Source organism: Myotis daubentonii, chromosome 3 (genome assembly GCF_963259705.1).
Source record: "Myotis daubentonii chromosome 3, mMyoDau2.1, whole genome shotgun sequence".
NCBI classification, from domain to species: Eukaryota; Metazoa; Chordata; class Mammalia; order Chiroptera; family Vespertilionidae; genus Myotis; species Myotis daubentonii.
In genome coordinates, this window is record NC_081842.1 from 154652630 (window position 1) to 154668336 (window position 15707).

The 15707-nt window shown below is 38.0% G+C and overlaps 1 protein-coding gene across 2 annotated transcripts in view; it reads right to left on the minus strand.

Moving 5' to 3' along the window:
- HS2ST1 (heparan sulfate 2-O-sulfotransferase 1) overlaps window positions 1-15707 on the minus strand; it is a 158468-nt gene that overhangs the window by 20075 nt on the left and 122686 nt on the right. For both annotated transcript variants that reach the window (XM_059688965.1, XM_059688966.1), the window contains exons 2-3: window positions 14176-14414; window positions 3811-3896 (exon numbers count right to left, since the gene is read on the minus strand). In XM_059688965.1, the coding sequence (XP_059544948.1) occupies window positions 3811-3896; window positions 14176-14414 (325 nt within the window). The remainder of the gene's footprint in view (window positions 1-3810; window positions 3897-14175; window positions 14415-15707) is intronic.

Consider the following 15707-nt stretch of genomic DNA (forward strand, 5'->3'; position numbering starts at 1 on the left):
TTGAAAGTTGCTATGAGAGTCAATGTTAAATGTTCTAACAATAACAACAAAACGGTAACTATGTGAGGTGAAGGATGTGTTAACTAACCTTATTGTGGCCAACATTTCAAAATATATACTACTAATTTCTGAAGAATTTAGTATAAACCATCTATAAAATGCCAGCTGTGTGTAAGACACTGTTTGTAATAGACAGAAGTAAGGTAAAAATGTGAAATTGGTTAGTATAGTCATATGCATTTTAGTGCCTTTGGGAAAAGATTTTAGTAAGAAGAGAAGTTTAAGTTATAAGCTATTATCTAAATTGAAGGTTTCTGTGAACAGATGAGTGAGTACATCAAGAATGGTTAAAAGGAGCCTGGCTGGTGTGGCTTGGTAGTTGAGCATCAACCCACGAACCAGAAGGTCACGGTTTGATTCTTGATCAAGGCACATGTCCGGGATGCGGGCTAGATCCCTAGTGTGGGTGGTGCAGGAGGCAGCCAATCAGTGATTCTCTCTCATCATGATGATGTTTCTCCCTCTGTCCCTCTCTCCCTCCTGCCCTCCCATGCTCTCTCTCTGAAATCAATAAGAATATATTTAAAAAAAAAAAAAGAACTAGAAAATGTGCTTTAAAAAAATCAGGACTAGGATTAGGCCCTGGCTGGAGTGGCTCAGTTGGCTAGAGCATTGTCTCATGCGCTCAAGGGTCTCGGGTTCATTTCCCAGTCAGGGCAGTACCCAGGTTGCGGGCTCGATCCCCAGTCCGGGTGCATACAGGAGGCAACTGATCAATGTTTTTCTCTCACATTAATGTTTCTCTCTCTTTTTCCCTCTCCCTTCTTCTCTCTCTAAAATAAGTAAAACGTGTCTTGGCATGAAGATTTTTTTAAAAAAGAATAATCCCTGCCTGAGTAGCTCAATTGGTTAGATCATCATCCCCACTACCCAAGGTTGTGGGTTTGATCCTCAGTCAAGGCACATACAAGGAACAACCAATGAATGCAAAAATAAGTGGAACAATAAATCGATGTTCCTCTCTCTCTAAAAATCAATAAATTAAAAACAATTTTTTTAAAAAAAGACTAGCATTAGGAGAGAAAGAAGTAGTTAGAAAAGGAATACAAATATGTAACAAGAAGATATTTTTGTTATTATTCTAAAGTTCTGAATAAAGCCAGACAAATATAAATAAAACCTGGCTTGAGCAGAAACAGGCCTGTAAATAAAATGTGTGCTTCCTAGTAATCAGTCTAAATGAGAAAGCACTTTTCATTTTTTATTTCTCTATCTTATTTCCTCAGTTTCCTGGTTTTACACTCTTTTTAGCATCTCTGCTAAGGCAATTAAAAAGTTATGTGATTAACTATTTCTTTCACCAAATTGGACCATTTATTCCTGAAGGCAATTATTTTAATGGCATCCACAAAGTACTATGCCAGCCAAAAATTTATTTTGAAGAATAAAGTATTTTAAAAATTGGTATGATGACATTTCTTTCTTCTTCTTTACTCATTCATGGTGAGTATGAGTATCAAACTAAAAATTACTTTAAAAGATACTAGTTATATCTACAATAGTTCCTGACTACATATATCAAAATATATTTTCTCTAGTTATTTTTAGGTATTTGTTTAAAATCTTATAAAAGTCTATTAAAAATTCTCACAATACTTTTCACTTCCAATAACATGAAACCCATTATGAAAATATTCAAACCCTAAATGTTCATGTTTGTATTTATAAATGAGATTAATTTTTTCAAGAAGCTTTATACTTTTTCAACTGCAAGAACTCCAACATATACCAGAGCTTCGTTCTAAGTACAAGACTTTTGCCAAAAGCAAAAGTACGCAGTACATTATTTTAATAATGAAAATCTCAACTATTAGAAACCAAACTCTGTGTGGAAAAAATAAATCATTTCGGTGAAAGGGTAACAAACATTCAATTCAAGGATAATGCAGCCCTGAGGGGAAATATGCATATGAATAAAGTTTATGAAATTGGTTCAATGCCTCTGCAAAGAAAACATAATTAGTTTATTTTAAAGCTGCCTATAAAATGTTTTCAATATTGCAATATGAATTATTTATAGAAAAATGCACGTCTATGAGGGAAGAAGGAAGGAGGAGGTAAAGAAAGATATGGGGGGATAAATGGTGATAGATGGAGACCTGACTTGGGTTGGTGAACTCACAATACAGTGTACAGATGATGTGTTGTAGAATTGTGCACCTTTATAATTTTGTTAATCAGTGTCACCCCAATAAATTCAATTAAAAATAAAAATGTATATCTAAAATTTAAAGCTATCATTTTATTGAAGATCTTGAATACAGTGAGAACAACTAGAAATAAGAATATACTGTTTAAAAAAAAAGAATATATTGTTTTGTGTACGTAATAGTTGGAAGATTCCTATTTATTTACATACTTTTCAAAAAAGTTAAGATTTATTATCAATCGGAATCAGTAATATTTCATTCAACTTTTTCTTTTAAAATTTAAGAAATTAAATTGACAGTTGGATATCAATTTAATTTTCAAATTTTATATAGAATGCTCTTTCAAGTTGACAAATGTATTACTTTGAAATCATAACTGCTAATGAAAAGACTGAGTAAACAGGTCTAAGCTTAAATAATTTTTTAAATATATTTTTAATGTGTTTAACGTTGGTGCAGGGTCTCATAAGGGAAAAGATTTGGATTCGGGGTGTTACTATAATTGTATATACTAAAAAGCATTCAAATGGACTCACAAGCTGCCTGTGTTTAGAATAATCCTTTCAACCAGTTTTCTGATTAGTACTTAACGTAGCACAGATTCCACTGGGAGCCACACAGAGCTTGGATGCTGTAAATAGGCCTGCAGTTTCATAAAATTTTCTTGAGAGAATTATAATAGAAATACCTCATCCCATTCTTCTAAAAAATTATGGAAAATGAGTGTTATTTATCTCCAATTTCAGGCAATTAACTATAAAGAAAAATAAAGGAAAATCACTATATTTTAAAAAGTCTCCTTTGAACACATCAACATTTTAAAGCAAAAATAAGGCAGCCCTGCCCTGACTGGTTTGGCTCAGTGGATAGAGCTGGCCAGCGGACTGAAGGGTCCCAGGTTCGATTCCAGTCAAGGGCATGTACCTTGGTTGCAGGCTCATCCCCAGTGGTGGGTGTGCAGGAGGCAGCTGATCAATGTTTTTCTCTCATCGATGTTTCTAACTCTCTATCCCTCTCCCTTCTTCTCTGTGAAAAATCAATAAAATATATTTAAATTAAATAAATAAATAAATAAATAAATAAATAAATACATAAATACATAAATAAATAAATAAATAAATAAATAAATAAATAAATAAATAAAACAGGGCAGCCCCAGGGAATGTGCACACTCCCTAGTCCTGGCTGAGCAGCAGAAGCACTGGGCACCATTAACTAAGGATTGACTTCTCTGCTTTCTCGTTCTCAGCCAATGGTAAGCCATATTCTGATTGGCCTCTAGGTTAAAACTTGAGGTTTCCTAAAATAGTTTTATTTGGTTGGACAAGAAACATAAATGTAATAATGATAAATAACTTTAAAGAGTATTACCTAAATTTACCTCAAATTTCTGAAATTAATATTCACAATTATCAATTTATGAACACTAGAGGGCAGTAAAACACTAAAAGGTATATTTAAATTACATAACTAAAAGTGGCAAAGGCAAGCCAGTACTTTTATTTTTTAGTCAAAATCCTAACAATTTAATGGATTTATTCCTTTTTAGGTTGCTAAAGTACACAGTATTCTTTGGCGTGTCATTTTAGGTATAACTTACTTTGCAAAGTCCAAATAAGAAATGTGTCCATGATAAAACCCGGGTTTCATCTCTTTCCAGGAAGTGATGTTCTTCACAAAGCGTACCTAAACAGGAGGACACACTCATTACTTACGTGTAATTTAAAGAAAATGAAGTTCAATGATAGTAAACTACTTTCCATGTAGGCATTTAAAACCAATCACAACTGTAGTTGGACAATTACAGAGCTTAAAACACAGCTTTCTAACTACGAAAAGTATAGTGTGATCTGCAGCTACTAATTCATCATCAACAGAGCTATCGCCACAGTCAGAAAAGAGGAAAAGAAGACCCTAAAAATGCATTGCACAATGCAAACATTCACAATGCTGTACAGTGCAGACATTCACATTGGGTGAGGGAGGGTAGCACAAACACACACTGTGAGAATAAACAAGTCATCTTTTCTGTCAAAGAACAGTTTACACAGCCACCATTTTGGCTCATGTGACTTGGCAGCCACCATGTTGGCCGCATGACTTGCAGCTCCCCTGGGGGCTGCCATCCTGAAACGGCAAAGGCCAACCCCTCCCTTTGAATTAGCCAATCATGAAAGACTGTGGGCCTGCACTCCAATCAAGAGTGAGAGACAGGTCATGGGCATCTGGATTAAAAAGCGAGCAGCCCACCTGCTCAGCGGTGTGCTTCCAGACCATGTGCGTGAGCACCCTCCTGCAGGAGTAAAGACATTTATCTTGCTTCCTGGATCCCGAGTATGTTTTGTGTTCTAACAGGACCCCTGAATTTTGCCTTATTTCTTACAACATGATGAAGCAGGCAGCACTATAATATAGGAAGATTCTAGGCAAATCTGTTTTCTTCTTAGAAACCTGTTATTCCTAAAAGATCATTTTTATTAACAACTCAAAAAATTAAAAAATTGCTAAATCAAAATGATTCAAGAAAACATGGTAATTATCAGAAGCCTTTAAAGAGTTAAGAGCAGATATCATAAGTTTGTTGATAAAAGATAAAATTAGAGATGTGATATAGGTAAAATTTTTTAAAAGCTAATTACTCCTTTAATTTAATAGAATTAAAAGTATACAAAAGATTAGTTAATATGAAAAAGTCTTTGCAAATATATTTTAAAAATTTGCCCAGCCGGTATGGGTCAGTGGATTGAGTGTTGTCCCATGCAGCAAGAGGTCACAGGTAACTCTACACTGCCAGCTAATTTCCTTAATTTAACTGTCCAATTTATATAAGGCATGAAAACAACAACAAAACAACCAGAAGGATTTGAAAGGAAAAGCGAGTAGTCATCCTTCATATCCTGATTCTGATTTAAAAACTTAGACTGGAGAATGTCAGGTTTTATCTACTAAGAAAACCCCTCAAATCCAATCATTAAAACTCTTTGACCTCCAAAAGCTCAAAGTTCTGTTGATCTCTCTCTCTCTTGCTTATTTTCCTCAGTACATTCACTACAATCTCAACTTCCAAACCACCATGTTCACTACTCTCATCCTGGACAATCATTTTTCATCAATGACCACTGACTTATTCTTGCCCATTTTATTGTCTTGGGTAAACTCAGGGGTTGCTGAAGATTGCCAGTCAAAACTAAGATACATGGTTTAACTATCTATGCAGTGCTTTGCGTTTTATTTCCCAACTTCATTCTGAGGTAAATTCAGGTGGGTTATTGTTGAGACTTTTAACAACACCCATTGCTAAAATCTCCAAAAGATTCAGAATCTTTCTTTAATCCCCAACTGATAGAATACTGAAGACTACATACTTGATGCATATGTATTTTTTCCATCTCATCAACATTCAACTAAGGCAATATGTTAAAGTCTCATTAATAAAACTGTGGCTGACTTACAATTTGCAATAACTCAAAAGATGCTGAGCGGAGATTTACCTTCCCTCTATAGGAAAGAAAAAAGTGCTAAGCAAACAAATGATGTCAATAAGGTTAAAGCAGCTCTTCAGACTGATCTGGAGAATAGTTGAGCATTTACATACTACTGTAAGACTATACCATTCTAACCTCTTCTTCCAAAGTGACCTCCAAGGTCATAACCAACTAAATAACCCTCTTTGAAGAACAGTATGTTCAGTTTTTCTTTTCAAAGTATTTATTTAGCCACTTCTCCTTTTAGCCTTCCTATATAATAAAAGCCTAATATGCTAAGTGTCTGGTCATCCGGTCGGCCATTCAACCAATCAAAGTGTAATACGCTAATGATATGCTAAGGCCACTCAACTGCTCGCTATGATGTGCACTGACCACCAGGGGGCAGAGAGTTGACCAATCGACCAGTCGCTATGACATGCACTGACCACCAGAGGGCAGATGCTCCTACCGGTAGGTTAGGTTGCTGCTGGGGTCTGTCCAATTGGGACTGAGCGAGACAGGCCGGGCACACTCTGGAGCCCTCCCACGGTCCCTCCCCAGCTGGCCAACCTCCCACGTTCCTCCCCAGCCACAATTGTGCACCGGTGGGGTCCCACGGACTGGCCTGCGCCCCCTTGCAATCTGGGACCCCTTCAGAGATGTCGGAGAACCAGTCTGGGCCTGATGGTGGAATGACCGGTCGCTATGATGCGCACTGACCACCAGGGGGCAGACGCTCAACACAGGAGTTGCCCCCTGGTGGTCAGTGTGCTCCCACAGTTCAGCCAGAAGCTGGTCTCACAGCCGGCAAGCGCAGCGGCAGTAGTGGGAGCCTCTCCCGTCTCTGCGGCAGCGCTAGGATGTCCAACTACCATCAGCAGGTCATCCCCTGAGGGCTCCTGGACTGTGAGAGGGTGCAGGCTGGGCTGAGGGACCCCCCACTCCCCCGTGCAAGAAGTTTGTGCACCGGGCCTCTAGTGTTAAATATTTATCATATTTCTCCTGAATTTTCCCTGTCTCTCCTCTCTTCACCTTTAATCAGTCTAGTTTCAGTTCCTGCTCCATCACTTTCTGCCTCCTCACTTCTCCTATACCACTTACCTTGTCTTTCAGTATTTCTTCTGTTTTGTTTTTGTTTTTTTCTCTACAGTGCAGCATTCTGCCCAAGACCTTGAGATAAAGCTCTGGAGCACAGAGGAGTAAAGGGAAATGGAGAGTAGATGAACAAGCTTCTACTTGGTTTTTAATGGATTCTTATTGTACTTGGCACTAATGAAGGTAAAGTGACAGACAAAAAGGAGCAAAACTAAAAGTATCAAATGAAGTTAAGGAGACTGAAGACACTAAACTGGCTTGGGGGAGAAAAATAGTCACCACAGTGACTTTATTCAAAGAGAATTTCCATACTCTGATTAAAATAGGCTATCAAGAAGGATGTTTCAGCAGTAGTAGTTAGATACAGTAGATGAAAAGAGATGTTTTCATGCCTAGCCTGGAGCAGATCATGAACTGTGATTTTTTTGTTTGTTTGTTTAAAGTATTACATATGTCTCTTTTTGTCCCAATTGACCCCCCACCCCGGCCACTCCCACCCCCAAGGGCAAGCCCCCACCTGGCCAGTGTCTGTGTCCATTGGTTGTGCTAATATGCATGCATACAAGTCCTTTGGTTGATCTCTAACACCCCCTCTCCCCTGCCATTTGTCTCTGGATCTATTTTTGTTCATCAGTTTATGTTGATCATTATATCCCACATATGAGTGAGATCATGTGGTATTTATCTTTCTCCAACTGGCTTATTTCGCTTAGCATAACGCTCTCCAGTTCCATCCCTGCTGTTGCAAATGGTAAAAGTTCCTTTATAGCCGCGTAGTATTCCACTGTGAAGATGTACCACAGTTTTTTAATCTACTCATCTGTTAATGGCCACTTAGGCTGTTTCCAAATCTTAGCTATGGTGAATTGTGCTGCTTTGAATATAGGGGTGCATATATCCTTTCTGATTGGTGTTCCTGGTTTCTTGGGCTATAGTCCTAGGAGTGGGATTACTGGGTCAAATGGGAGTTCCATTTTTAATTTTTTGAGGAAACTCCATACTGTTCTCCACAGTGGCTGCACCAGTCTGCATTCCCACCAGCAGTGCACAAGGGTTCCTTTTTCTCCACATCCCCGCCAGCACTTGTCATTTGTTGATTTGTTGATGATAACCACCAAACTGTGATTTTTGTCAGATTTTATAACTGAGCAGAGTCAGGCTAGCAAGTAATCAGAGAAGACCTTCAGGGAAAACACAAGCAAAGTGGGGAGCAGTGCTGTGATTTATTTGCTAGTTGAATCAGACCTGAACCAGTGCTGCAGGAAAAAGCTGAGAAAGCACCATCTTGCTAACAGTGTATCTAGACCTATTCTTAATAAGATTAATCTCAACATTATGATTATCTGTGATCACAAAAGAACTTGTTTTCACTATCTAAAAGTAAAAATGCCATTCTGAACATCCTGGCCACATTTCAACTTTTTAATAACTACCTATTTAATGAATACTATTAACTTGGGTGATTACTATATACTGAAGTCCTACTCATTTATATACTTAAAATAAAGATTCATTGTACAGCGTGGGTAGTTTTATGAGACTAAACTAGAGAAGTTTTATATACAAAGAGAAAAAGGTAATTGTTAGATAAAAATATAAGAAAGGTCAGCAACAACTGCATACAGTATCTTCACTATAGTTCAAAACTGTGTTATTGAACCCTTTTTTGTGGGAAGGTGGGCTGGGGTGTTCTCAATCACCTGAATTAAGGTTAGAGTATATTATTACCCTCAATCAAAGGGGCTCGCTCTGCAGTAATTATCATCATGTATCATGCTCAGCTAAGAATGACTTTCAGAATCATAGCTGGTTCATTCATTTAACAAAAAAGTTATGCAATGTCTACTATGCCTCAGGCACTGTTCTTAAGCATGGAGATATAGTGCTGAACAAGACAGACAGGTTCCTTATATTATAACAGAGGAAAAGACAGACAATAAACAAATAAATCAGCAAACAATAGGAAAGATACAGAAAGACTGATGGTACACAATAACTTGGAAGAGGCATTTTATATATATAAAATAGACATATTATATGTATGGTGACTAAGTAGGATTTTACTAAGAGAATGCCATTTAAGCTGAAACCTTAAATGAATAACATGAGACAAATCATGGAGTCAGAAGTAATTCTATAAAGAAATGGTAAGTGGAGAGGCCTTTAAATCAGCGGTTCTCAACCTGTGGGTTGCGACCCCTTGGGGGGTCGAACGACTCTTTCAAGGGGTCGCCTAAGACCATCGGAAAACACATATATAATTACATATTGTTTTTGTGATTAATCACTATGCTTTAATTATGTTCAATTTGTAACAATGAAATTGGGGGTCATCACAACATAAGGAACTGTATTAAAGGGTCGCAGCATTAGGAAGGTTGAGAACCACTACTTTAAATGTAAATGGCTTGGCATATTCAATGATCCAAAAAGCCAGTGTGGCTGGTAAATAAGCGGTGAGAGCAGAGAAGGACTTGACCAAAAAGGGCTCATTGGTCTACGTAAGGAATTTGGATTTTCTTGGGTAGGTAGAATATAAGTACCTCACCACCCTGAGAAGATTATAATACACATGTTCCCATAACCCCACTGAGAATCATGTTCTAGATCTTTGCTGTTCCAACTGTGGTTCAAGGCCCAGAAGCATCGGTTTTGACATCAGTGGGAGCCGATGGGGAAGGTCATCAAGAGGACATGACTGCTGGTTTGGCCTACAAACCGGACAGGGGCAACCGGAAGCTCCCACTCTCCCCCCTGTCCTTGGAATGTGTGCTCTGCTTGCCCTCCCTGTGTTAGAAGCTGCCCAAGGACACTGCCGTGCGACAGAATGTGGTGATGAGACTATCTGGGCTGTACACGACTACACCCAGTTAAGGCCTTCTGTCTCTACCAGCCCTCCACGTCTGGAGGCTGGTTTCAGATTACCTTCTAAGGAGGTTTCAACACAACAGAAGCTTTTTAGAAACTCAGAATATCAGGCTGCATCTTAGTCCTTTTGAATCAGAATCTGCATTTTAATTGGTGATTAGATATACATTATAGATTGAGAAGCACTCATCTAAAGTGCTGTGCTGAAAAAGCAGTGTGTACAACTACTATCAAGCCATAAGATCCAATGCAAATGAACAGAAGTTGGCTAAACGGTGAATTAAAGAACAAAAACTTACTATGTTGTCCTACACAGAATGCAAATTCTACATTATTTTCAATGTCTTACAGAAAGGGGTAAAATGCAGTCACAGACCTAAATAATGAGAACAGAAAGAATTAAGTAATATCATAAAAGACTGGTACCACTTACAATTTGACATTGTTACTTTAAAGGCAATATGTTCTTTAATGTAGAGGTATTTTCATGATAGCAGAGTAAACTTAATTTTCCAAGTAGAACAACTGATTGAGTACTTGTCTCCTGCCAGTTCCTGTCTATTAACTGAGTAAAGCCCATCTCAAAAACATACCCCTCACGACTGAGTCTGCCTTATTCTTATTACTTAGTATTCTCATGCCTTGTTTTCATGGTTATCTTTTAGTCTTCTCATTTTTACTTTCTCTTATTTTATCCCAACTTCTTAATTTTAAAAAATTCCTTATCTACAGAAAAGTTGAAAGAACCTAGATATAGGTATAGATATAGATATAGATATAGATATAGATATAGATATAGGTATAGATATAGGTATAGGTATAGATATATAAATACAGATATAGATACACACACACACACACAATTTTTCCTGAATTGTTTGAAAGCAAGTGGCAGGCACCTTTGATCAAGGATCCAATCACAGATCACACATTACTTTTGGTTTTCATGTCTCCTTAGTCTCCTCTTGTGTAGAGAAGACTATTCCATCCCACCCCCAACAACCCTTACTTTTCTTTGGTTGTCACAACACTGACATTTTCAGAAGAGTTCAGAACAGTTGTTCTAGAGCAGCAGTTCTCAACCTGTGGGTCGCGACCCCTTTGGCGGTCAAACGCCACCTAAGACCATCCTGCATATGAGATATTTACATTACGATTCATAACAGTAGCAACATTACAGTTATGAAGTAGCAACGAAAATAATTTTATGGTTGGGTCACAACATGAGGAACTGTATTTAAAGGGCCAGAAGGTTGAGAACCACTGTTCTAGAGAATATTCTACAAACACGGACCTGTTACCTCAAGATAAGATCCAGGTTAAACATTTGGGTGAGAAATATTTTTAGTTAAACCTTTTTGTGAGAACACCATATATTGATGTTTTCTTTGAACATTGTTCAAGTTTCTGTGTCTATGCTTTACACTCTTGAATAAATCATAAATAAGCTCCCTGAAAGATACGCCCTTGCTTTTTATTCCAAGCTTTAGCATAATCTCTGCATATGTTACATAGTCAATGAAAACTTAAAAGCAGAGTTAACAACTGTTTCTTAAATAGCAGAATATGTATAACTATCCCATATTTAATAGTTTTAAACTAGACTAAAAATATTTGGGCGTTGCCTCTAAAATTTTTGAAAGAAATAATTACACATGTAAGCAGTTTAGCACAGTATCTAGTACATTATGTACGAAATAAATCTGGGAAAGAGCTAGGGCTACCTGCAGGCATTAAGCAGATTGAACTGCTGAGGTTAGAGGGGGATGGAGTGGTCACCTATGCTTATGAGTAAACTGGGCTTTAAATGAAAGATTGCAACAATGGCATATTTAATAAAATCTAATCTTTTAAGTCTCACTTCAGTCAAATATTGATTAGAAACGATTTCTCAGAGAAGAAAGAAGAGAATTTAATTCCTATTTGAATAATAAAGCAGTTGAGGATAGTACACAAGAACAAAAATATGGCATGAAAATCAAATTATGTTATGCAAAATAGGGTTCAGAGAACAGTTAAAAATATTATCAAAGCATCTAATAGTATAATTTAGAAGTTTATATTTAAATAAAGTTTACTAGATTGAATGTGAAATAAAAATGCTATCTAATATGTCATGCCCAGGAGAGAGAAGTAGTAACTGTAACTTGTTTGAACAACTGTTTCTATACAGAGCAAGAGACCAGTAAGTAATTTAGATATGGTGCATTAGAGAACATTTGGCGTATATGCCATTCCTAATTAAGAGCAGGTTCTCAGTTACCAGCTGCCATGTTGAAGTATGTGGCTAATGATTAAGACTATTCCTCTACTCTCCCCAAATAAACATATTTTAAGTGTTGGTCATTATGTAATCCAATTGCTTTTAAGATAGTGTTTATGCTTCTCTTCTGCTGGGTTTTTTCTCTTTTTTTTCCTTCTCTATCACTAACAAGCTATTGAAAGAAAAACAGTTTTATCTCATCCAAATGCAACTGGGAAAATGTATCACTACATGATGCCTATCAATGTCATATGTGGTAAGCTTCTGTAGATTTATGTTTCCTGAAAAAATGGTAGATGCATTGTCAGACATCTCATAGCTGCCAGAGAACTCTGTAATGCTGGACACAAAACAATTCTAAAAATTGAACAAGCAAGCTAACTTTATCTTCCTAAAAAATACTACTAGAGAAATACTACTAAAATTATATGAGCATTAAGAAATGTTCCTTTTAAACCAAGATATATTCTGAAAAGCAATCATGCAAATAGATTTAAAATATACCACACGCTGCATAAAAACTGATTATTTAGTATACTTGCCTTTAGATATACAGTATTACATAATAAATAGTTTTTATGACCCACTTAACTAAATATGCTCATGTTCCTTCCAATTTATAGAGTAGTTATTTGGTTTGGCTGACAGATGTAGATTTTTGGTTCTATGAAAAAGAGTAATTGAGGATGCTGCAGAGAGCCAAGAATTACATGGACAGATGATATTCCATATACTATTGACTTTTAGAAACAGCTCTCAAGCAAGAAAGTGAACATTAACCTTGGGTATCAATGTTATTCTCTTGCAACAGAGTAAGGATTATAGAAATGCTAAATAATGGGATAACAAAGTCAATTCTGCAACTAATAAAACAAGTTCAGATATTTTCAAATGGAGACATTCTAACTATATAAGTATCACAAATGCCTTTCTAATAAGGCTACCCCAATATGGTTTTTAATCCTAGATAGTATTTCAAATATTATCTTTTCTTCACATGAAACCCAATACCCATTTTCTTCAATACTTGTAGAAAGAACTTTTATCTATATATATAAAAGCCTAAGCAACTGAACGACCAGCCGACCGGTTGCTATGATGTGCACTGACCACCAGGGGGAAGACAGGCAACACTGGAGCTGCCCCCGGTGGTCAGTGCGCTCTCAAAGCCAACTTCCCACAGCCCCTCCCCCTAGCCGGCCCCTCCCCATGGCCGGCCGGCCCCCCTGATCGGCCCTGATCACTGGCCAGGCCGAGGAACCCCACCTGTGCACAAATTCGTGCACCTGCACCAGGCCTCTAGTTTATTTAGAACTCCAGGTATGGAGAAAATATGTGCTATTACTGATAAAGAGCTGAATAAATCTCTTAAGATAATTTCCTCCACTTTTCTTAAAACTATTCCAAAAAATTACCTATCCATCTGTTTATCTAAAGTTTCCTGACAACTTAAAAGGCAAGATTATGTTAAAATATAAGCCACAATTCCTGTTTTGCAAAAGTTTATAACTAATCCTATATAATAAAAGCCTAATATGCTAAGTGTCCAGTCGTCCGTTCAACCAAAGTGTAATATGCTAATGATATGCTAAGGCCACTCAACCACTCACTGTGATGTGCACTGACCACCAGGGGGCAGATGCTCCAACTGGTAGGTTAGCTTGCTGGTGGGGTCCAGTCGATCTGGATGGAGCGAGACAGGCCAGACATGCCCTGGAGCCCTCCCACAGTCCCTCCCCGGCTGGCCAACCTCCCGCATCCCTCCCTGGCCCCAATCGTGCACTGGTGGGGTCCCTTGGCCTGGCCTGCGCCCTCTTGCAATCCAGGCTGAGGGACCCACCTCCCACTGAATGCATGAATTTCATGCACCGGGCCTCTAGTATTTACATAAATTACTAGTAAAGATAATATGAAATTCACAAAATTGAGCAATAGAGAATACAGGTTTTCATCAAATAAAGATTTCTGTATCATAAGTTGAGAAAATACAATGTTTTTTATTGCACAATATCTTGCTAACAATATTGTATATTTTAAAAAGAATACCATATTGAAGAGCAGCAATTTTATCTTAGAAAATTCAAGCTATTAATTCATTTCATATATATATGAATACATACCATATGCAAGGAAATGTGAAGAAAGTAAAATTACAAAAGAATGTGGTTGATCCCTTCCCCCAACAGATTACAATTCATTGGGATCAGCACACATATCCCTTAAAATGCTTTGTCCCTTGAGATACAACATGTATTCCTTAAGTTGTGCTTACCTGATCTTGTAGTGACATCACTGGATTATTTTTGGTAGTGTTGATATGAAGAACATGGTATTTATTCTTTGCACACAGGTCATAGGCAATATTGGTAAAAGAGGTGCTTGCGGTTTTGGGGACTCTGTTATAAATGATCACCATGTCATCTTCCTCATCTAAAGCTGCATCTTGCCGAGGGCCATCCATTGTATGACGTTGCTCAATTTCTCGGACTTCATGTCTTGCAATAGCCCTTTCTGCAAAGAAAAAGAGAAAAACTCAGTTTTTAAAGAGACAATAAGGAAGTTATGAAACACTGAAAATAATTTCCTACACCTGGAATATAATGTTCTTTTCCAAGAATTGGGTAAGAGCAGATGAGGAAATGTTTGGAGGGCCGAACATCAGAACTACCTTTGAAGGATGATACGTCCTATATAATAAAAGCCTAATATGCTAAGTGCCTGGTCGTCCAGTCAGCCATTCAACCAAAGCGTAATATGCTAATGATATGCTAAGGATGCTCAACTGCTCGCTATGACGTGCACTGACCACCAGGGGCCTGACGCTCCAACTGTTAGATTAGCTTGCTGCTGTGGTCCGGCTGATCAGGACTAAACAAGACAGGCCCTCCCATGGTCCCTCCCACATCCCTCCCAGCCCTGACTGTTCACCGGTGGGGTACCTCAGCCTGGCCTGTGCCCTCTTGCAATCTGGGACCCCTCGGGGGATGTCGGAGAGCCAGTTCCGGCCCAATCCCGCAGGCCGGGCCGAGAGACCCCATTGGTGCACAAATTCATGCACCGGGTCTCTAGTATACATATAAAACAGAACAAAAGAATACCACAGACCAGAGAGTTCTTCAGTGTAGTTCAAAAGTCACTTTATAGTCTAATAGAATTTCCATAGCTTGCCCTAATTCTCAAAAACACAAAGCTTATATGGAATACTACATTTTATAGTAAAAAAAATGCACTTAAAAAATACATCACTTAAAATGTAAGCAAAGATTTTGAAATTTACTATTTGGGATTTAGTTATTCCCTGATTTATCAAAAGGTATTAGGGCAGTGATTATTGTGCCATGCCAGCACAGCCATGGGTGAACCTGAATGGAAGGGGTGGTGGGGTGGTGAAGGATTAGAAAGATAGACAAGAGAATAAAGCTAGGGCTAGGTGGGATGCTGCCCTCTCATTTGAGAGACAGTGCCAGATTTCCACGAGGCAAAGTCAAGATATTTACAATGCTCTCGCGGGTTTCAAATCTTACTCAATTACATGAACCTGAACTCTATCAAGTCCACATCACTCAGCCTCCTGGGGCCACAGGTTCGGACCATAAGGTCAAGCTTACAACTATAGCCTTTGGCTATAATTGTGCTGGGACTTGCACATGGCTTTCCCATGAGAGGCTCGTGCCCTCTCATTAGTCCAAGGCTTAAACCTGTCCAAATGCTGTAGCCGCTCTCCACAGATTATAAGTGCTGATTTTGATTTTTGGGTAAGAAGAGTGGAAATAACACCATCACAAAACCTTTTTCTTTTTGGTG